The sequence below is a fragment of the Geotrypetes seraphini genome, chromosome 1, assembly GCF_902459505.1.
Source record: "Geotrypetes seraphini chromosome 1, aGeoSer1.1, whole genome shotgun sequence".
NCBI classification, from domain to species: domain Eukaryota; kingdom Metazoa; phylum Chordata; class Amphibia; order Gymnophiona; family Dermophiidae; genus Geotrypetes; species Geotrypetes seraphini.
The window spans coordinates 141,593,258-141,616,553 of record NC_047084.1 but is presented as its reverse complement, the minus strand read 5'-3'; the positions used below and the strand labels follow the sequence as shown (position 1 = coordinate 141,616,553).

At 44.9% G+C, this 23,296-nt stretch overlaps 1 protein-coding gene and 1 long non-coding RNA gene across 2 annotated transcripts in view; one reads left to right on the top strand and one right to left on the bottom strand.

The window, feature by feature from the left end:
- Positions 1–23,296, bottom strand: part of LOC117357935 — a 146,332-nt gene that overhangs the window by 20,540 nt on the left and 102,496 nt on the right. The window lies entirely within an intron of this gene.
- On the top strand, positions 4,751–5,266 carry LOC117357928 (60S ribosomal protein L28-like). Its single transcript, XM_033939207.1, has one exon. The coding sequence runs from the start codon at positions 4,815–4,817 to the stop codon at positions 5,226–5,228; it is 414 nt and encodes a 137-aa protein (XP_033795098.1). The 5' UTR covers positions 4,751–4,814; the 3' UTR covers positions 5,229–5,266.

Sequence of the window (23,296 nt, the reverse complement as noted above, 5' to 3'; positions counted from 1 at the left end):
GCACCAGGTACATTACATAGATTGAGGACATGTCCAGGTTTTGAGTTGCGCGGGGACAGAAATCCCACAATCCCCACCCGTCCCCGTCAGGATCCTCTCCGTCCCCACCCGTCCCCGCCAGGATCCTTTCCGTCCCCACCCGTCCCCGCCAGGATCCTCTCTGTCCCCACCCGTCCCCGCCAAGATCCTCTCCGTCCCCACCCGTCCCCGCCCGTCCCCACCCATCCCCACCCGTCCCCGCCAAGATCCTCTCCGTCCCCACCCGTCCCCGCCAGGATCCTCTCCGTCCCCACCCGTCCCCGCCAGGATCCTCTCCGTCCCCACCCGTCCCCGCCAAGATCCTCTCCGCCCCCACCCGTCCCCGCCCGAATCCTCTCCATCCCCGCCCGTCCCCGCCAGGATCCTCTCCGTCCCCACCCGTCCCCACCCGAATCCTCTCCGTCCCCGCCAGGATCCTCTCCGTCCCTACCCGTCCCCGCCAAGATCCTCTCTGTCCCCACCTGTCCCCGCCCGAATCCTCTCCGTCCCAACCCATCCCCGCAAGGAATTACCTCCATCTCCGCCAGTCCCCATAAAAAGCAGCAATTACTTCTGACAGTATCATCAACTCCACAGTTTCTTTTGTGTTTGCGCTGCTGTTTTCCTTGTGGAATCTCTTTGGTGGAACCCTTTTTTACTAAGGCTGACGTATTCATTATATTATATGGACGAACCTGCTTCTAAAGCCTTCCATCCCCGTGGGAGTCCTGTTGGCTAGAGGGGGGGTCCCCGTAGGAGTCCCGTGGGCCAGAGGGGGGTCCCCGTGGGAGTCCCGTGGGTTAGAGGGGGATTCCCGCGGGACCCCCCATGGGACCCGCGGGATTCCCGCAATCCCCGTTCCCGTGCAGACTACCTATATAGGTAGTCCTATATAGGGCCAAATTCTATATATGTCATCTAAAAAATCAGCGCCATAAAGGACGGTGCTTAGCACAGTTTTATAAACCACCTCTGGAGTTAGGCACAGTTTAAAGAATCACATATATGCCCATTTTCTATAAATAGCACTAGTTTTTTAAGTGCCCCTAGTTTTAATTTGTAGGAGGGTCTGGTGGTGTTAGGGTTTGAGGAATTCCAATAAAGAGGGATAAAGGGAGGGAGGATACCATGTAGGATTTTGAAAGCTAGACAAGCGCATTTAAAGTGGACCCTGGCGATTATCGGAAGCCAGTGAAGCTTGGACAGGAGCGGGGAGACATGGTCAAATTTACTTTTAGTGAAAATGAGCTTGGCCGCGTTATTCTGAATCCGCTGAAGTCTATGAAGGTTTTTCTTAGTTAGGCTTAAGTAAATAGAGTTGCAGTAGTCCAATCTGGAAAGGATGATGGATTGGACAAGGAGGGTAAAATGTTTTTGATGGAAGCAGGATCTAACTTTCCTCAGCATGTGAAGGCTGAAAAGGCATTTTTTTACAAAGGATTTTTTTTTACCAAGGATGTCTAGCAGTCAAAAGCATCTTTAAAAAGAAAGCATTTCAACTGACTTCTAAATCTAACAATATTTCTTTCCTCTCTCAAATAGATTGGCAGGGAATTCTACAATTGGGGGGCAACGACTGAAAAGATCAAGTTTCAAGTTTCAAGTTTATTAGGTGTCTTGATTAATCGCTTAATCAAACTTCTAAGCGATGTACACATTAAAATTTACATTAGTTAGGTGACTATACAATACATACGAATTCTTAAAAAGGACTAAATAACACTCAATTTAACATATTCTTAACATTAGGTGAGGAGGGATGAAATACAATTCATTAAAGTAAAGAAGAGACATTAAAGGAAAATACAAGAGGGTAACAAATAAAAAATATAATAAAGTAAAGTGGAGTAATAAGATAATAAAATTAGTTTACAAAGGCATCTTTAAAGATGTATTGCCTTCGCTTATTAATAGTTTTTAAGTGAGGGAACGGTTAGCAGATGCTGGTCGTTGGACCGGAATATTCTAGTAGAGGTGTAGGGAATTACAATCCTATCGATGAAAGCTGGGGACTTATAGAGCTGAGCCTTAAGCGATAATAAACAGATTTTATAAATTATTCTATGTGATACTGAGAGCCAATGAGATGTTTTAAGAAGTGGTGATACATGATCAAATTTTTTTTTGCTTCCATAATGATTTTAATAGAAGCATTTTGGAATTCACTGAAAACGCCTAATCTCTTTTTGAGCAATACCCTTAAATAGAGAATTATAGTAATCTGTTTTAGAGATGATCAACGAGTGGCTTAGTATGTTTAAAGATTTGGGTTCTAAACATTTTGAAATTGGGTAATCTAAAAAAATGTTGATTTTACTATGCTGCTAATATGGTCATAGAAACATAGAAACATAGAAGATGACGGCAGAAAAGGGCTACAGCCCATCAAGTCTGCCCACTCTGCTTACCCACCCCCTGTCTATGCCCTAATGACCTAATTTCCTTATCTTGACCCTCGTAGGGATCCCACATGGGTATCCCATTTATTCTTAAAGTCTGGCGCGCTGTCTGCCTCGATCACCTGCACTGGAAGCTTGTTCCAATGATCAACCACTCTCTCTGTGAAGAAATACTTTCTGGTGTCTGCAGCAGCCACTCTCTCCTCCTCTCCCTATTGGCTAAGGCTCTTAACATTTGCATCTCCTCTTCCTATAGGCTAAGGCTCTTTACACCTGCATTGTGATGTCATAGAACTTTCTCATTATAGAAACATAGAAACATGATGGCAGATAAAGGCCAAATGACCCATCATAGAAACATAGAAACATAGAAGATGACGGCAGAAAAGGGCTACAGCCCATCAAGTCTGCCCACTCTGCTTACCCACCCCCTGTCTATGCCCTAATGACCTAATTTCCTTATCTTGACCCTCGTAGGGATCCCACATGGGTATCCCATTTATTCTTAAAGTCTGGCGCGCTGTCTGCCTCGATCACCTGCACTGGAAGCTTGTTCCAATGATCAACCACTCTCTCTGTGAAGAAATACTTTCTGGTGTCTGCAGCAGCCACTCTCTCCTCCTCTCCCTATTGGCTAAGGCTCTTAACATTTGCATCTCCTCTTCCTATAGGCTAAGGCTCTTTACACCTGCATTGTGATGTCATAGAACTTTCTCATTATAGAAACATAGAAACATGATGGCAGATAAAGGCCAAATGACCCATCATAGAAACATAGAAACATAGAAGATGACGGCAGAAAAGGGCTACAGCCCATCAAGTCTGCCCACTCTGCTTACCCACCCCCTGTCTATGCCCTAATGACCCAATTTCCTTATCTTGACCCTCGTAGGGATCCCACATGGGTATCCCATTTATTCTTAAAGTCTGGCACGCTGTCTGCCTCGATCACCTGCACTGGAAGCTTGTTCCAATGATCAACCACTCTCTCTGTGAAGAAATACTTTCTGGTGTCGCCATGAAATTTTCCGCCCCTGAGTTTGAGCGGGTGCCCTCTTGTGGCCGAGGGTCCCTTGAGAAAGAAAATATCATCTTCCACTTCGACACGTCCCGTGAGGTACTTAAATGTTTCGATCATGTCTCACCTCTCCCTACGTTTCTCGAGAGTATAGAGCTGCAATTTGTTCAGTCTCTCTTCGTACGAGAGACTCTTGAGCCCCGAGATCATCCTGGTGGTCGTCCGCTGAACCGATTCTATTCTGCGCACATCTTTACTGTAATGTGGCCTCCAGAATTGCACACAGTACTCCAGATGAGGTCTCACCATGGCCCTGTACAATGGCATTATGACTTCAGGCTTTCGGCTGACGAAACTTCTATTGATACAACCCAATATCTGCCTTGCCTTAGATGAAGCCTTCTCCACTTGATTGGTCGTAATAAGATAGTAACTGCCTGAAGAGTAACACCTCAAAGAGTAATGGGATAGTCAAGTTTTCGTCATGTTAACTTTTACCATATTATGGCTCCCTTTTATCAAGCGGCGTTAGGGTTTTTTTTTAAATTGTGGGTCGTTGTGGTATAAGCTCCGATGCTCAGCAAGCTGTTTTGAGCGTCGGTGCTTTTACCACAGTGGCTTGCAACAAAAAAAAAACAGCAAAGCAGCTCGATAAAAGGGGGCATATATTTGCCATCGCTTCGTATAAATACGCTTTATTATGTATGTAAACTTCTAACCCATTCTGAGCTCTTCTGGGAGGATGGGCTGGAAAACCAAATAAATAAGGCAGTAAATCACATTCCATTCCCTTTCTTTGTTCATTAATGTTTTGTCAGAGAAGGGGAAAAAAAACAGAATGATACAAATATTGAAGCCAGGTAACCGAGCCATAGGAGAAAGAGTCCCCTAGAGACTCGCAAAAAGAAAGCAATTAATTTGGATGCACGGCAGATGAGCTGTCTGGAATAAAACAGTTTAGTCAAATTCCTGCTCTGGATGTTTATGGATCTATAAATGAGAAACATCTTGCATGGAGAACTATGCATAAGCATTTGCCATGTTGTAAATTTTTTTTTTTTTTTGTAAATCTTTATCGAATCTCCAAACGACAATTGTTCAAGCAAGTAACATCTATGAAAGAAAAGCACATTCAACTTACAGAAAATAATATACAATTATTCCCCCCCTCCCTCCCTCCTAATAATCAAGTAAAATAAAACCTGAAAGACTCAATCCATAAATTCCCCTAATCAAATCCCTCCCCCCTCCCTCCCACCCTGGATGTGTACGTTTAAAGGTCCATGAATAAAATCAGATATCATGCCATTTCCTCTTCCCGTCTCTCTCTCTTCTATTTCTCTTTTCGTCGCGGCCGGTAGCTGGACAGGTTCTCAAGAATGTCTGCACATCTCCAGTGGATGATTATCCGGAACTGCTCCAGCTTCCTGATTAAACGGAACAAGCAGGTGTACAGCACTGAACCCAACAATCTGAAGTCCCGGAACTCATTCCGCTACAATGGACTCATCCACCGCAAGACGGTCGGCGTGGAGCCAGCCGCTGATGGCAAAGGCATCGTTGTAGTCCTGAAGAAACGGGCAGGTCAGCGCAAACCAGCCACATCCTATGAGAAAATTACCATCAACAAGAACGCCCGGGCCACGCTGAGCAGCTTGCGCCACATTATTCAGAAGAACAAATATCGCAAGGACTTGCGCATGGCGGCCCTGAGGCGTGCCAGCGCCATCCTGAGGAGTCAGAAGCCAGTCCTGGTGAAGAAGAAGCGAACCAGGGCTACCAAGATTGCCTGAGCGTGACCCGTTGTGAACTTTGTCCATAATAAAAGCGTTAAACCAGAAAAAAAAAAATCAGATATCATGCCATGTTGTAAATTGATAAATGCACATTTTGCAGATCGTACTGTGCTCCATGTGCTCAAGCTGGTGGCATCAGTTATAACAAAAACTCTCTCATTAGTAGTGGGGGTAGCGCACGCTAAATCAAAGCATGCGCTAACCGCTAATGCGCCCATAGGATAGCATGCACGCGTTAGCATTTAGCGCGTGATTAATGCGTGCTAATATTTACCGCACGCTAAAAAGCATAGCGCACCTTAGTAAAAGAGAGGTTTAGGGTTGTCAGATTGGTAAGGCCCGACTTTAGTGCAGGAAGAGGCGGTCGGAGCATACAGCGAGCGATTTCCTTCACTCGCCAGTGCCCCCGGCTGCTCTCTCCTGCCTCTCCAGCTGTCCTCTTCTGGTCGGCAGTCGCGGTCGGAAAATACCACGAATTTCAGGGACTGCGAACCGCCGACCGCGAATGACCGGGGGAACACTGTATATAAAAACTAGTTACAATTACAGTTATACATATTATGGGATCAATTTTCAGTGCTGGATGACAGTGGATTTATTTAAAACTGTTTGCAGTCAGCAGTACTGAATGTACTCATATATAGGAGAGCGTGGTGTACTGGTTAGAGCTACAGCATCAGCATCCAAGGTTGTGGGTTCCAACCCCATGCTGTTCCTTGTGACCCTGGGCAAGTCACTAATCTTCCAGTGCCCCAGGTACATTAGATAGATTGTGAGCCCACCAGGTCAGATAGGGAAAATGCTTGAAGTACCTGTATGTAAACCGCTTTGAGTGTGGTTTTAAAACTACAGAAAGGCAGTATGCAAGGCCCAATCCCTTTCCCTGGTGTCATAATGCCTCATTCCACCAATAAGAGCCAACCTCATCAGTGATGTCACAATAGCTTCATTGCTCTATACTTGGCTCAATTCTGATAGTGTATTGGAAGAGAGTGTGGTCTCAGCACCCTGAGGTTGTGGATTCAAATCCATGCTTCTCCTTGTGACCCCAGGCAAGTCACTTAATCTCCCACTGCCTCAGGTACATTAGATTATGAGCCCACCAAGACAGATAGGGAAATGCTTGAAGTACCTGTATGTAAACCACCTTTGAGTATAACATAACAAATTTGCTTATACTGTATACCGCAGTAACCTCTCAGTTCAATGTGGTTAACTCAAGAGACTGTATGAGCATATTCAGAAAAATTTGTCAAAAAAATTTTTCTAAAGGAAAGATAGAAGTTGAAGCTTATCAGGGTATGATCCAGCTTGAAAAGATAAAATTCTATGGAAAAATCTTTTGTATATTGTGACCAAGCAGGCTGCATGCCTGACTGTGGCCCCTGTAATTTTCCTTGTGTCCACCGGGGGGAGCCGAAGGGAGCCACAAGCTAGAGCAAGTTCAGGCAGGTTAGGGCGGGACTCTGCTCATGAAAAGCCTGCAGATTTCTCTAGACTGGGAGAGAGGATAGGGAAGAAGAACAAGCCTCTCCCCAATGAGGAGGTTTCCAGCTCCACCAGGGTAATGGCCCAGATCCTATGGAAATAGAGGATCTGGCTCCTTTATGGAGTTTGCAGCAACAACTCAGGAGGAGCAGATGGAATTTGAGGAAGAGCTGATTTCAGCAGAACTGTTCAGGAACCAGAAGTAATGGACTTGAGTTTGGTTTAAGCACTACTGTGTGTGGATTGCTGAGTTTGGGACACTTTTTTAAATAACTCTGTTTCGCTGCCTTTGTTTTTCCGTTGGGAACATTTTTCTTTTCTGACTGAGCTAGACTAATTGGGGGACAGAGTCAAGTTCCCTATGCTGGAAAACCTCAATTGTTTATGGACTTTGTATGAGGTGGGGCACTAGCGTGTGTCCTGAAGAAAAGGGCTGAGTTTTTTTTCTATGATTTGTGCACTGCTGTGTGCTGGCTGTAAAGGTTTCTGTTTTTGCCTTGCAGTCAGGTTTGTTTAGGAAGCTGAGTCTTGCATTAGAGAGGGAGAGGTTTACCACTATCTGGGTGAGCATTTTTGGAGCTGAATATTGAGCGACAATATAAGACAAACCTGAGGCAATTCTCTCAGCCCCAGCACTGTTTTTTCTTTAGCTGGAGGCTTCCGTGTTTGAGTTGGTTTAGAGTGCTTGGACTGCTAAAGCCTATAAGGACTTACCTGGAACCTGCATTAGGCAGGCTTAGTGAAAAGAACTCTTGAAAAAAAACCAAAAAAACTGCTAGTTAGAAAAGTAGAGTTTTCTTTTTGCAGGGAAAATCCTGAAAGCTACCCAGGATTTTCTCTAGTGTTTGTTTTACTGCACTGGAGTGCATCAAAGTGCTTTGGCACATCCTGAACATTAAAGCCATATTGAAACTTGCTTGGAGTATGAATTTTGTGGCTTTTGTTTTAACCCTGCAGGGCTAACTCCCTACTGAATAGTGTGCCTGGTTCAGTTCTTGCTGGGGCCACCAGGATGTTGCTATTTTCTTCTGAGGGACACGGAGGCTACAATATGCAACCTTTTACAGTAGGAAATATAAATAATCTAAAATGCTGAGAAAAATGTTGTCTGCCAGTAAATTTAAAGTGATCAATAATATAATCAGGTATAGAAACATAGAAACATAGAAATAGACGGCAGATAAGGGCCCACGGCCCATCTAGTCTGCCCACCTTAATGTCCCTCCCCTACCTTTGCCCTGTGAAGAGATCCCATGTGCCGATCCCATTTGGCCTTAAAATCAGGCATGCTGCTGGCCTCAATCACCTGTAGTGGAAGACTATTCCAGCGATCAACCACCCTTTCAGTGAAAAAGAATTTCCTGGTGTCACCTCGTAGTTTCCCGCCCCTGATTTTCAACGGATGCCCTCTTGTTGTCGTGGGACCCTTGAAAAAGAAGATATCTTCCTCCGCCTCGATGCGGCCCGTAAGATACTTGAACGTCTCAATCATGTCTCCCCTCTCTCTGCGCTCCTCGAGCGAGTATAGCTGTAATTTGTCAAGCCGTTTTTCGTATGGTAGATCCTTGAGTCCAGAGACCATCCGGGTGGCCATTCTTTGCACCGACTCCAGTCTCAGCACATCCTTGCGATAATGCGGCCTCCAGAATTGCACACAGTATTCCAGGTGGGGCCTCACCATGGATCTATACAATGGCATAATGACTTCCGCCTTACGACTGACGAAACCCCTTCGTATGCAGCCCATGATTTGTCTTGCCTTGGACGAAGCCTGCTCCACTTGATTGGCAGACTTCATGTCCTCACTGACGATTACCCCCAAGTCTCGTTCTGCTACCGTTTTTGCTAGGATCTCGCCATTAAGGGTATAAGACTTGCATGGATTCTGGCTGCCCAGGTGCATAACTTTGCATTTTTTGGCATTGAAGTTGAGTTGCCATGTCCTAGACCATCGCTCCAGTAGGAGTAGGTCGTGCATCATGTTGTCGGGCATTGAATCTTCGTCTGTTGTGCATTTGCCCACTACATTACTCAGTTTGGCGTCATCGGCGAATAATGTTATTTTACCTTGAAGCCCTTCTGCCAAGTCTCTTATAAAGATGTTGAATAGGATTGGGCCCAAGACTGAGCCCTGTGGTACTCCACTAATCACCTCCGTCATTTCGGAGGGGGTGCCGTTCACCACCACCCTTTGGAGCCTACCTCCAAGCCAGCTCCCAACCCATTTCGTCAATGTGTTACCTAATCCTATAGAACTCATCTTGCTCAGTAACCTGCGGTGTGGTACGCTATCGAATGCTTTGCTAAAGTCCAGGTACACGATGTCCAGGGACTCCCCAATATCCAGCTTCCCTGTCACCCAATCAAAGAAGCTGATCAGGTTGGATTGGCAGGATCTCCCCTTAGTAAATCCATGTTGTCGGGGATCCCGTAGATTCTCCTCATCCAGGATCTTATCTAATTGGTGTTTGATTAGAGTTTCCATTAGTTTGCTCACTATCGATGTTAGACTCACTGGTCTGTAGTTTGCTGTCTCCATCTTTGAGCCTTTCTTGTGGAGTGGAATGACGTTAGCCGTCCTCCAGTCCAACGGGACGCTGCCTGTACTAAGGGAGAGGTTGAAGAGCGCGGACAGTGGCTCCGCCAAGACATCACTCAGCTCCCTAAGCACCCTGGGGTGCAGGTTGTCCGGCCCCATTGCTTTGTTAACCTTGAGCTTTGACAGCTCACCGTAGACACTGCTGGGCGTAAACTCAAAGTTACTAAACGGGTCAACTGAGCCAACCCTTGTCTGTAGCTGAGGGCCGAGCCCTCACGCTTCTCGGGTGAAGACTGAGCAGAAGTATTCATTTAATAGTTGGGCTTTTTCCGAATCCTTTTCCACATAGTCTCCATCTGGATTCCTAAGACGTACAATCCCGCCTGAGTATGATTTTAAAACTACAAAAATGTGGTATACAAGTCCCAATCCCTATATATATGGCCTCTATGGGGTAGTCTTATGATGGCAGTGGGAGGGGCCAAAAGCCCTGATTGGCTCAAAATCACCATTTTTAGCCAATCAGGACCTTTGCCCTTCCCACTGCATACAAAGATGCAAATCACCATTTTTAGCCAGTCAGGACCTTTGGCCCCTCCCACTGAATTCAAAGATGCATTGGGAGTGGCCGAAGGCTCTGATTGGCTAAATGTCGCCAAGATGCAGTGGGAAGAGGAAAATCCCAAGATGCAGTGGGAACATAAGAATTGCCGCTGCTGGGTCAGACCGGTGGCCCTCTGGTCGCATGAGCGGATTGCTCGGCATGATGGACCACTGGGAAGGGGAAGCCCCGGTCATTGCAGCACAAGCTTCCCTCCTATATTTGCTCTTTCAAAGGTATGGGGGTGGATGGGGGGTCCAGGCATATGGGAGGGGGTCCAAGAATGTTGGGGGGATGTGGAGGGGCATAGATATTGGGGGAGGTTTGGAATATAGGGAGGGGGATTTGGGGATGAAAGGGGAAGGGGTGTAGGGCTCCGTGGCTCAGCTGATCCTGGCAGGGGGAATCCCCATCAGCTGAGCCACCAGGAATCCCCTGAAACTGGTTCTGCTGATGGGGCTTCCTTCTGCCACGATCAGACAAGGTAGTTGGTGGGTACGTCTACAAAACTGGCTTTTGTATGGAAGTTTTTATTTTTGAAAATGGGTAAAAAAGGGTAGACGTCCTAAGGACCAAAACTTATGGTTCATAGTCAGTGGCGTGCAAGACGCCAGCGCACTGTCAATCCAGCGCCGACAATTCGGCGCAAGACAGAAGTGCGCGGGGGAAAAAGTAATTTTTAAAGAGCTCCGATGAGGGGGTTGGGGTGGCAACCCCCCACTTTATTAGTTAGTGTTTGCGCTGCTGTTGGAGGGGGGTTCAGGGGGGGGGGGTTGGAAACCTCCATTATAGCGAAAACGAAACTTTTCTGATTTTTTCGGGAAAAGTTCTGTTTTTTCTATAATGTGGGGGGTTTAACCCCCCACACCACCCCACAAAGGCAGCGCGAACACTAACCAATAAAGTGGGAAGTGGGTTGCCACCCCAAACCCCCCGTCGGAGCTCTTTAAAAATTGCATTTTCCCCCGCGTGCTTCTGTCTTGCGCCAAATTGTCGGCGCTGGATTGTCAGCGCGCTGGCGTCTGGCGCGCGATTATCCCCTCATCAAACTTATACCTTGCTCATTTTCAAAAATGAAAGATAGAGATGTTGGGCAGCTTTGATGCATAAATGATATTCTGGAGTTTAAAACTTTAATTTTGGGTTCTCATAGCATAAACATTTAAAAAAGCTATGGATACACTCCATTCGGTTGGAAAGTTATCAGTGTGGGTTTCTGTTAAGCATTATTTTACCACTAACGGCTCCTTTCACACGCAGGATATTACCGTGCGCTACACCGCACGCTAAGCAGCCAGAACTAACGCCAACTCAATGCTGGTGTTAAGGTCTAGCGCGCGCGGCAATTCAACGCGTGCTATTCTGCGCGTTAATCCCCTAACGCACCTTAATAAAAGTGAACCAAGTATAGAACAATCATGCCATTGTGACATCGCTGATGAGGTTGGCTCTTAGGCATTGGTGGAATGAGGCATTATGACGTCACAATAGCAGCTCTGTTTACCAGAGACTGACACTCTTCACACTAAGGGGAAGATTCTCAAAACTTAAATGTGCCTTTAATAGGCTCCCTAAACCAGTTCCAGCCAGTTTAGCATGCGTGTATTTTAGCGGCGGATCATCAAAACAACTTGCCATTGTCTTTTCCGAGTTTCCCAGCAGCCTCTGTTTCTGCCATGCAAATGTAATACAACGAGGTCATTAATATTAAAATGAGCACTCCGAGCGATTCTCTATCATTACCGAGTGATTCCCTAACCTCGTTATGCCACATTTGCGGCCAAAATTTGCCAACAGATCCGAGGCGGGCCTGCCAGCTAGAGTGGGTGGTTGTCCCTCTGGCTGGACTTCGTCAATAAGGTAAGGAGTGGGAGGGGGGCATGAGGGGGACAGGGGGAGTTGTCGGGGGATTGGGCAATGGTGGGAGGGAATGGGAATCATTCCTGTTGCCTGGGGTGGGTGTCTAGAGGTTTTGCGAGCGCAGTGGGAGAGAGTGGGCATTTCTCCAGCCAGTCTTAATTTTTTAATAATGCAGGTGTATTCTGCGCAGGTGCTGATCGCTACCACAAGCGACTCATCTCAAGTAAATTTAGCGAGCCTATATGAAGTTTCCAAGTTTATTTATATATGATATACCAACCATCGACAAGTATCTGGTCGGTGTACAATACTAAAATTAATATACAATTCTTTTAAAAAAGGGGGGGGGGGGTCATTTTTAAAATAATGTAAATGACTTGCAGGACATAGACAGTGGTACGAGAGATGCTGGAGTAAATATAAAATTAGATTGAAATGGAAATAAAAATTTTAAAGGAAGGTAAGAGGGGGAGGGGAAAAGTAACGAAGGAGGGGAACATCCGCAAAACTCATTTGCATGTGGGATATTTTTAGAATGACTCACCTTTTTGAAATCATTACAATAGCGACCTCCATAGCAGCCTCTCGGATTTTACCGTTAAGTTTTGAGAATCTTCCCCTAAGGGGGAAAGTTATCGACGAGGGTTACTGTTACGACGCATTATTTTACCACTAACTCATTTTTTTTTAAGCACACCCCCTTTTTATATAATGACACCTAATTATTAATAACTGGTGTTAACTGCAAAATAGCATCATATTTTATCATTTTGTTTATTTTTAAGATTGCTATACCGTTTTTTTCCAGAGGGTTTACAAAAACTTACATATATGAAGTATTAAAAAATCAGAACAAAATAAGAGCAAAACAGACAGATTCAATCTTTGCATTAGATCATTTGCTCCAAGAAATGCCTCCACGAATAGTTGTGTTTTTTAAACATTTTCCTGAATGAGTTCTTATCTCTACATTTTCGAATTTGGCCAACAAGGCGATTCCACAACTTGACTCCTGCAAGGCATTCGTTTCCGCATATTTGGGATTAGCTTTCGTATTCGGTAATGCCGAACTCTCAGAACGCAGTGATATTAGTGGTTGATACCCAGACACTGGACTCTTTAAAAATTCAGGAATCATACCATATAGAAAATTGGTGACATAATTGCTTTGTATTGAATTCTAAATGCAACTGGCAGCCAATGCATTTGTCGGAGATATGGGGTAATATGCTCATATCTTGATGTTCCAGTTATCAATCTAGCCGCGGAATTCTTAATTTTATTTGTTTTTTTAATTATTTATATACATTTACATTCAGGTACTTTATCATATTTCTCCATCTGTCCCGGTGGGCTCAAACTCTATCTAGTGTACCTGGGGCAATGAGGGGTTTAAGTGACTTGCCCAGGGTCACAAGGAGCAGCTAGCCTACGTTGATAACTCACCCCTTCTAGGTTTTTTAGCAGGTATTTTCTTGGGAAACAAGCTTAATTTGCCTCCCCCCACCCCCACCCTTTTCTTTAAAGCAGTGTTTTTCAACCACCGGTCCATGGACCAGTGCCGGTCCAAAGAAATTTCCTGCCGGTCCACAGGGCCAGCACCCGCATCAGGCCCAACACAGTGTTCTTCAACTGCCATTCCACGGTGCGATCGATGCGGCGTTATCTTCGAGCCAGCTCCCTCTTCCTAACTGATTCAGTGCACAAAGCCACGGGCAGTGGCTCCTACGGGTATCCTGCGCCTGAACCGGTAGACTTCTCTCTGACGTTGCAGCATCAGAGGGAAGGCTTCCAGATGAGGCAAGGGACATGCAAGGTGCAATTAGTACTATTATGGGGGTGGGGTCTGGGGTAGAGATTGGGTAGAGATGGGCGGAGTCTGGCCCACGACTTAGCCCAGTGTTCTTCAACCGCCAGTCCACGGTGAGATCGATGTTGCGTTATCTTCGAACCAGCTCCCTCTTCCTAAATGATTCAGTGCACAAAGCCATGGGCAGCGGCTTCTAAGGGCATCCTGCGCCTGAACCGGAAGCCTTCGCTCTGACGTTGCAACGTCAGAGGGAAGGCTTCCAGATGAGGCACGGGACATGCAAGGTGCAATTAGTACTATTATGGGGGCGGGGTCTGGGGCGGAGATTGGGTAGAGATGGGCAGGGTCTGGCCCACCTCTTAGCCCTGTGTTCTTCAACCGCCAGTCCATGGACCGATGCCGGTCCACAGAATAATTCTTTTATTTCTGCTGGTCCATAGGTGTAAAAAGGTTGAAAAACAGTGCTCTAAAGCACATGGATCAGCATGGTTCATTATATGGTTCCCTAATGGAGTGTAAATAAATCTTCCGCAAGTGTTTATGCATTGCAAATATTTGGTAAATGTTATACAGAATATGATTAAAACACATCTACTCAAAAGAGCTTTAGCACTCATCCCTTCAGCAAATTTTCGCTGTTTACAATGTTGCAAAGCTTATGGATACACACTGGCAACCACTCAGTATCTACACTCAGTTTACCATATGTGAGTCCAGGCAAAATGTTTACTTGGCTTTCTTTCTTTCCTGTCTGAACCTTCTACCTACTTGTCATAAATGGGCAAACAGAATGCTAGGAATGATTAAAAAAAAAAAAAAATAAAAAAAAGGGGGATCACAAACAGATCGGAGAAGGTTATCATGCCACTGTACCGGGCCATGGTACGCCCTCACCAGGAATACTGCACCGTATTACTTGAAAGGGTCCAGAGAAGAACGACTAAAATGGTTAAGGGGCTGGAGGAATTGCCGTACAATGAGAGATTAGAGAAATTGGGCCTCTTCTCCGTTGAAAAGAGGAGACTGAGAGGGGACATGATCAAAACATTCAAGATACTGAAGGGAATAGACTTAGTAGATAAAGGCAGGTTATTCACCCTGTCCAACGTAGAGAGAACGAGAGGGCACTCTCTAAAGTTGAAAGGGGACAGATTCCGTACGAACGTAAGGAAGTTCTTCTTCACCCAGAGAGTGGTGGAAAACTGGAACGCTCTTCTGGAGGCTGTTGTAGGGGAAAACACCCTCCAGGGACTCAAGACAAAGTTGGACAAGTTCCTGCTGAACCAGAACGTACGCAGGTAAGGCTAGACTCAGTTAGGGCGCTGGTCTTTGACTACATATATATTACCAAGTAACAAAAATTTGTCTGTTTTAGCTAGTTACCATGAAGATAAAAACATAAGAATTGCTGCTGCTGGGTCAGACCAGTGGTGTGTCGTGCCCAGCAGTCCGCTCTCGCAGTGGCCCCCAGGTCAAAGACCAGCACCCTAACTGAGACTAGCCCTATCTGCGTACGTTCCAGTTTAGCAGGAACTTGTCCAACTTTGTCTTGAGTCCCTGGAGGGTGTTTTCCCCTATAACAAACTCCGGAAGAGCGTTCCAGTTTTCCACCACTCTCTGGGTGAAGAAGAACTTCCTTACGTTTGTACGGAATCTATCCCCTTTCAACTTTAGAGAGTGTCCAAGTAACAAATATATATGGGTTTTTGTGGGGGTTTTTTTGTTACTTGGGGCTCCTTTTACTAAGCTGTGATAGCGGTTTTAGCCCAAGCAGAATTGACACGAGCGCTAGACCTTAACGCCAGCATTAGTTGTAACTGTGTAGCATGGGTTGAGCACGTGCTAAAATCCTGCGTGCACTAAAAACGTTTTCGCAGCTTAGTAAAAGGAGCCCTTGGATGGGGGGGGGGGTTGTCTTTATTTTATCGGGAGATAGAAGACTATTGTTAAAAAAAAAAAAGTTGAAAAATTGGAATAATATAACACCACTTTATAAAAACAGAGAATTTGAATTCCCAATGTACTACCAATGTAACAATGCTAATGTGGTGTTAATTCAGAGTGTTTACATATATAAATTGGAAATGGCAAATCAATGTACATTGAATTAACACTGAATAATGACTGACTGCAGCGTAGTCTGTTCTGGGTTTGTCTGCCCGGCGCAGGGAGAAAATGAATGATAAGAAATATGTTTCTCTAATCACCAGTTAACTATTAATTTGGGAATATTAAAATTATTCTAAAAGAAACTTATCCATTCATCTTTTCATTTCATTTTTCTTAAACTACATTATTAAAAAAAAAATGCCTTAATGGATTCAGCCAGCGCAGAGCAGGAAAGGGGGCATCGGAGTGATAATGAACTGCAAATTGAAATATGAAAAGCGAGCGAGGAAGGCCAGGAGAAATGTGTTTCATTAAGACGGGAGTAATGCACCATCAGGGGAAGTCAGTCGTCTTTTGTGAAAGAAAAAAAAAAAAAGTTTTACTCGGAACAAAGTCATTTTGGTCATCTCAGGATAAGAATGCCACCGAGATCCGTATAAAAACATATTGCGATATGGTCAAAGCAATCTCAACGGGGAAGTAAAAGACAGCTGGATGCACTACATGGACTGTGAACAAGAAGTATCAAAAGTCACAGCAAAGTTGAAGGCCATTTGGGGTTAGAGACCAGGAAATTATACCTCTTACTGCTTCCTGCTTTAACCCTACTGTATAATGGGTTGTCTAAAGTTAGATGCCAATTTGTGCTTTGAGGCTCTGATTAGAGAAAGACACGGGGACACATTTTTTCCCGTCCTCGCAAGAGCTAATTTTCCTGTCCCTGCCCCATTCCTGCAAGCTCTATCCTCATCTGCTCAAGCTTCAAACACTTTCAGATCATAAGTAGCAACATTCTAGAGCTCAGATTGTGATGTCATAACGCCTCATTCCACCAATGCCTGAGCTCCGTCCTCATCTGCACAAGCCTCAAACACTTTCAAATCCTAAGTAGCAACATTCTAGAGCTCAGATTGTGATGTCATAATGCCTCATTCCACCAATGCCTAAGCTCCATCCTCACCTGCACAAGCCTCAAACACCTTAAAATCCTAAGTACCAACATTCTAGAGCTCAGATTGTGATGTCATAATGCCTCATTCCACCAATGCCTAAGCTCCGTCCTCACCTGCACAAGCCTCAAACACTTTAAAATCATAAGTAGCAACATTCTAGAGCTCAGATTGTGATGTCATAATGCCTCATTCCACCAATGCCTAAGCTCCGTCCTCACCTGAACAAGCCTCAAACACTTTCAAGTCCTAAGTAGCAACATTCTAGAGCTCAGATTGTGATGTCATAATGCCTCATTCCACCAATGCCTAAGCTCCGCCCTCATCTGCACAAGCCTCAAACACTTTAAGATCCTAAGTAGCAACATTCTAGAGCTCAGATTGTGATGTCATAATGCCTCATTCCACCAATGCCTAAGCTCCGTCCTTATCTGCACAAGCCTCAAACACTTTAAGATCCTAAGTAGCAACATTCTAGAGCTCAGATTGTGATGTCATAATGCCTCATTCCACCAATGCCTACGCTCCGTCCTCATCTGCACAAGCCTCAAACACTTTAAGATCCTAAGTAGCAACATTCTAGAGCTCAGATTGTGATGTCATAATGCCTCATTCCACCAATGCCTAAGCTCCGTCCTCATCTGCACAAGCCTCAAACACTTTAAGATCCTAAGTAGCAACATTCTAGAGCTCAGATTGTGATGTCATAATGCCTCATTCCACCAATGCCTACGCTCCGTCCTCATCTGCACAAGCCTCAAACACTTTAAGATCCTAAGTAGCAACATTCTAGAGCTCAGACTGTGATGTCATAATGCCTCATTCCACCAATGCCTAAGCTCCGTCCTCATCTGCACAAGCCTCAAACACTTTAAAATCCTAAGTGCTCGAGGCTTGTGTGGTTAAGGCAGAGCTTACAGGAATGGGACAGGGACAGCAAATATTTATTAACAAATTTATTTATATGCTAGTTTTATAGCCCGTTAAATTAACGGGTGCTAGAATATATGTGTGTGTGTCTGTCTTTATTTATTTTTCTCTCTCCTTAGCCGGTTTCTGTATTTGTATCTTTCTTTCTTTCTTTTTTTTCCTTGGCTGTCCACCACCACCCCTTGCCTGCTATTTTTGTCACTTACCATGTGTTCCTCACATGGTTAAACTGCAGTGCCCTGTTCTCAACAACTAAAACGTAACCAATTTAATTACCGTATTTTTTGCTCCATAAGATGCACTTTTCCCACCCCCCCAAAAAAGGGGTGTATCTTATGGAGCGAATATACCTCTGCGCCCCCTGGCGTTCTGTTGCTGCTCGTTGCCACCCCACCATTCCCTCACCGCCCTCTGACTTGCTCACCATTGCAGGAAAGGAAGAGAAGGACCAGCTGTCTGCAAGTCTTGCCCCGATGTCAATTCCCATTGGAGAGAAGGTCCAGGTCCAGGCCCAGACCTTATCTCTGACATCAGAATTGACGTCAGAGGAAAGCTTGTGGGCCCAATTGCAAGCTGCCGGCCCTTCGTGGAGTTGCGTGCAGGAGTCAACAGTCCTGTCGGAAGCAGGAGTCAGCCGCTGCCGCAAGGCAGCGGCATCGGGTGTGCTCTGCGGTCCAGGAGTGCAGGAGCCTCGTTTTGAGTGTGTTGCAGTCCAGGCCTTGAGGATCATGGCAAGGAGGAAGGCATTGTTTGCCGGCCGCTGGAAGGAGGGGGGAGTGATGAGCCAGCAGTCCTGTCTCGGTCCCACTAAACCGGCTGGCAGTAACGAAGCCAGACATCACGGGGGCTTTCCCTCTTGCTAAATCGCTATAGGCTCTGCCGGTCTCGATCCCGCCCCTCAAAATCAGGAAGTAACTTCAGAGATGGGCAGGATCGAGACCGGCAGAGCCTTTAGTAATTTGGCAAAAGGGAAGAACCCATGGCATCTGGCTTTGTTATTGCCAGCCGGTTTAACAGGGACAGGACCGAAGGCAGGACTGCTCACAATCCGGATGTGCCACAGGACTCGGCGTTCACTCCCTCTGTGACAGTTCGTCTTCTGCCAGTGACGCACTAAGCGCGCATGCGCAGTCGTGCGGCCACACCACTACAGAAAAGGGATCAGGGAACACGGGTCGCAAGTGCGCATGCGCGGGCTAGCATTTTATTATTTAAGATAGATAGATATATATAAAAATCTAACTAACTCTTGTTGCTCTTGTATAAAGCATATTTTAAAATAATACATGATTAATGAAATAAAAAGCTGTACTCCCCAATTAGTTAGTTAGATTTATATATATATATTTATATATATATATTATATATATATATATATATATATATATATTTATATATATATATTATATATATATATATATTTATATATAAATATATAAATATATTTATATATAAATATATATATATATTTATATATAAATAAATTTGTTAATAAATATTCAAATAAATGAATAATTAAATTATAGGGTAGGAAGGAGGTTTGTGAAGTAAATGATTACATCACATGCCTTCAGAATGAAGACTTGAAATAATATCTAAGTTATAAGAGGTCTCTTTACTGAGACTTATGCATCTTTATGATACTTCAACCTCATTATTAATTACGGGGATTAGTTCTATTTTTTAGGTGATACTTTATATGTTTAAAATGAATGAGCTCAAAAATTCAAATTATTGACAATTTAAAGCACTTTATGTGCAAAAGAAAAATCGTTGAACACAGGTATTTAGAAGTTATCCTTTAAACCCCCTATTTGGAGAATTTGCCCGCCCCCCCATGAACTGGTATTGCCCCCCACCCACAAACGCCGCCCCCCGTGAACCGGCATTGCCCCCCTCGTGAACGCCTCCCCCCCCGCATGAACCTGCGTCCCCCACCCGCCCAAACTGAAGGCTTACCCCATCTGGCACAGGCATGCAGCACCAACCCACAGGAGGTGCCGGTGCCTGAAGATCCTGCCTCTTGCCGGAATGGGCCTTGAGCATCAAGGTCTTCTGGCTCCCGCCTCTCTCCAAGATTCAGTTTGGGCGGGCGGGGGATGTCAGTTTGTGCGAGGGGGGGGGGCGATGCCGGTTTGCGGGAGGGGGGGATGATGCCGGTTCGCAGGGGGGGAAGTGGAAGCGCACCAGTGGCCTTGGGGATGGGGGGTGTCTTTTGGGGATGGGGTGGGGTGGAGCAGCGCCAGTGGCTGAGGGCGGGTAAAGGTGGAACCAATCAAGCGAGTTTCCCTTAATTCCTATGATATGCGAGTAATTTGGTATACGAGCATGCTTCTGGAATGAATTATGCTCGTAAACCAAGGTTCCACTGTATTTTATATGACTAGTAAATTGTAATAATATATTTCCAAAATGTGGCATTTTTCCCCCCTTATACTGTAATTGAAATCTTCATAAGAAGCTTTTTTCTTTGTATTGGGATTCGCTTAAGAGCAAAATCATGCTTCGAACAGAGAAGCCAAGCCTGCAACTCTAATCAGAGTAATTATGAGCTAATCAGCTTATCAGCTAATCACCTAATTGCCCTAGGAAGTAAGGCACTTATCGACTGCTCATTGTCTATTGACTCACTTAGGAGGAATGATCTTTGTTACATTGAGAGGACATGTTTGATAAGACACACTGAAAGTGACTTCATCCTTCATTGTTCATTTACTGATCCTTTGATTGTGTGGTCGAAAGTCGCTGTTAAATCCAATTCAAGGGCTAGATTTACTAAGGCCTGGATTCACTAACCTGCCAGATCGGGGCCCAAGCCGGGCAGCTCCGACCAATTGAGAAAACAAAAATAGGCAGATGGGGGGGCGATCGGAGGAATGCCCCCATCTGCCTGCACGGCTCGCGCATGCGCAGACCAGTCCCAACCGCGACTTTTTTTTTTTAAACTTTAAACATTTGCAGCCCGTGAGTTTAACCTGCTTCGGGTTCAACCCACGGGCTTGCACAGGCAGTCGGGGCAGTGCTGTTACTGGGGCAGTGTTCGGGACAGCGATCTGACCCAGCAGCAGCAATTCTTATGTTCTTATGAAACTGACCAAAACTTTCTTAAAGCCAGCTATGTTAACCGCTCTTACCACAACCTCTGGCAACGCGGTCCAGAGCTTATCTATCCTCTGAGTGAAAAAAAATTTCCTCCTATTGGTTTTTAAAGTATTTCCCTGTTTTGAATAAGAAACCAAAAACTGGTCTCAATGGCCACGAATCTGGACTTGGAGGATGAGATGTACATTGTCTGCATCTAAGAGACAAACATGGTTTCTCTTGTTACATAGAGCATTTTGGACTATGGTTAGATTACAGAAATTAGATAGTTCCAAGTCTAATAGATGCTGGCACTGTCACCTTGAAGTTGGGACGTTGGATCTTCTATTGTACTATTGTCCCTTAATACTTCAATTTTGGAGATCCATTTGGGATCAGGTGAACAAAGTACTGGAAAATCCAGTGACATTAGCATACGACACTTTAATGAGAGCTAAAAGTCAAATATCATCTCACAATAAATTTGATCCATTTGTACCCATTCTACACCTCTCAGGATTAGAAACATAGAATATGATGGCAGAAAAGGGCCCATCAAATCTGCTCACTCTAATGACCCTCCCCTCTAAGTTCTTCCTGGAAGTGATCCCACATGCTTATCCCATTTTTTTCTTAAAATCTAGCACGCTGCTGGCCTCAGTTACCTGCAGTGGAAGATCATTCCAATGATCAACCACCCTTTCGGTGAAGAAATACTTCCTGGTGTCGCTATGAAATTTCCCACCCCTGATTTTCAACGGGTGCCCTCTTGTTGTCGTAGGCCCTTTAAGGAAAAAGATATCTTCTTCTACCTCAATACGGCCTGTGACATATTTGAACGTCTCAATCATGTCTCCCTTCTCTCTGCGTTCCTCGAGTGAGTATAGCTGTAACTCATCTAGTCGTTCCTCATACGGGAGATCCTTGAGTCCTGAGACCATCCTGGTGGCCATTCGCTGAACCGACTCAACTCTCAGCACATCTTTTTGATAATGTGGCCTCCAGAATTGTACACAACATTCCAGATAAGGTCTCACCATGGATCTGTACAACGGCATTATAACTTCGGGCTTCCGGCTGACGAAACTTCTTCGGATACAACCCATCATTTGTCTAGCCTTGGATGAAGCCTTCTCCACTTGATTGGCAGTCTTCATGTCTTCACTAATGATCACTCCTAAGTCCCGTTCTGCTGTAGTTCTTGCTAAGGTCTCACCATTTAGGGTGTAAGTTCTGCATGGATTTCTGCTGCCAAGGTGCATGACCTTACACTTTTTGGCATTAAAACTTAGTTACCAAGTTGTGGACCAATGTTCCAGTAAGAGTAGGTCCTGCGCCATACTGTCGGGCACTGTGCTTTTGCCTACTATGTTGCATAGTTTAGCGTCTTCGGCGAATAATGTAATTTTACCTTAAAGCCCCTGAGCCAGGTCCCTTACGAAGATATTAAATAGGATTGGACCCAAGACCGAGCCCTGCAATTTTTTTTAGACTTCAATCATCTCTTCAATCATCTCAGTCATCTCTTTCCCAAGCTGACCAGTCCAAACCTCTTTCCTCATACGAGAGAAGTTCTATGCCTATTATGATCTTACTTGCTCTTCTTTAAACCTTCTCTAAGAATAAGCAGTGGATTTCACCACTCTATCTTAATAATGGCTTCTGGACTTTTTGTTTTAGGACATGATCCTAACCCTTTTCAAATCCTGCTTTCACCACATTCTCCAGGGCCTGATTATATATGTGTCAAAAAATCAGCACTTAGTACAATTCTGCAAGGTGTATATACCTTTTATAGAATCACACTTAGTATCTGTGGTGCATCACAGAACTTAGGCCAGCTAAAACCAGGCCTTAGCTGTGCCCAGACTGAGCCAAAAAAATATTAACCTATGAGCACCTATCACCACCTGTTTTGTAGGCAGTAATGGCTTGCACACAGATCCCACTCTCTCCCCCCCCCCCCCCCGACACACTCCCTCTGTGCTAAAAACTAAAATATGTTAATGCTTTATTTTAATTTTATGTATTTTGGAGGATATATGTTATGATATAAATTAATAAACTTATTGCTTGTTTGGGTTTATAAAACATTTGTTGAGTGTGGTGTTGTTTTTTAAAAAATGTTTAACCAGTAAAGGTGATTTAAACTTTGATCCTTTTGGATTTGTTCTTCTTCATTGTCCTTTGGATGGCTTGCTATCTTTCTGTGTACATTTGCTTCTGTTTTTTTTGTTGTCTTTCCATATTGCTGAGGAGTATCACAGAGGGAGCGTGGACTTTAATCTTGGTTTTAAGAAAGGTTTGGACAATTTCCTGGAGGAAAAGTCCATAGTCTATTGAGAAAGACATGGAGGAAGCCACTGCTTGCCCTGGATCGGTAGTATGGAATGTTGCTACTCCTTGGTTTTTGGCCAGGTACTGGTGACCTGGATTGGCCACCGTGAGAACGGGCTACTGGGCTTGATGGACCATTGGTCTGACTCAATAAGGCTATTCTTATGTCCTTATGTTCTTAATCCTGCCTATTAGATCCGGTAAGGTTGGGGTTGCCGTTGGAGAAATGGGTTTGGCCTGCAGGAAGGAAGTTTCTTCAGTGGAAGGGACCTACATGATGGGCACATGACCACATGTGGGATGGAGATAGAGATAGCCTACTTTGATGGGAGGCTCCTTGGTGGGGTACCACAGAGAGGG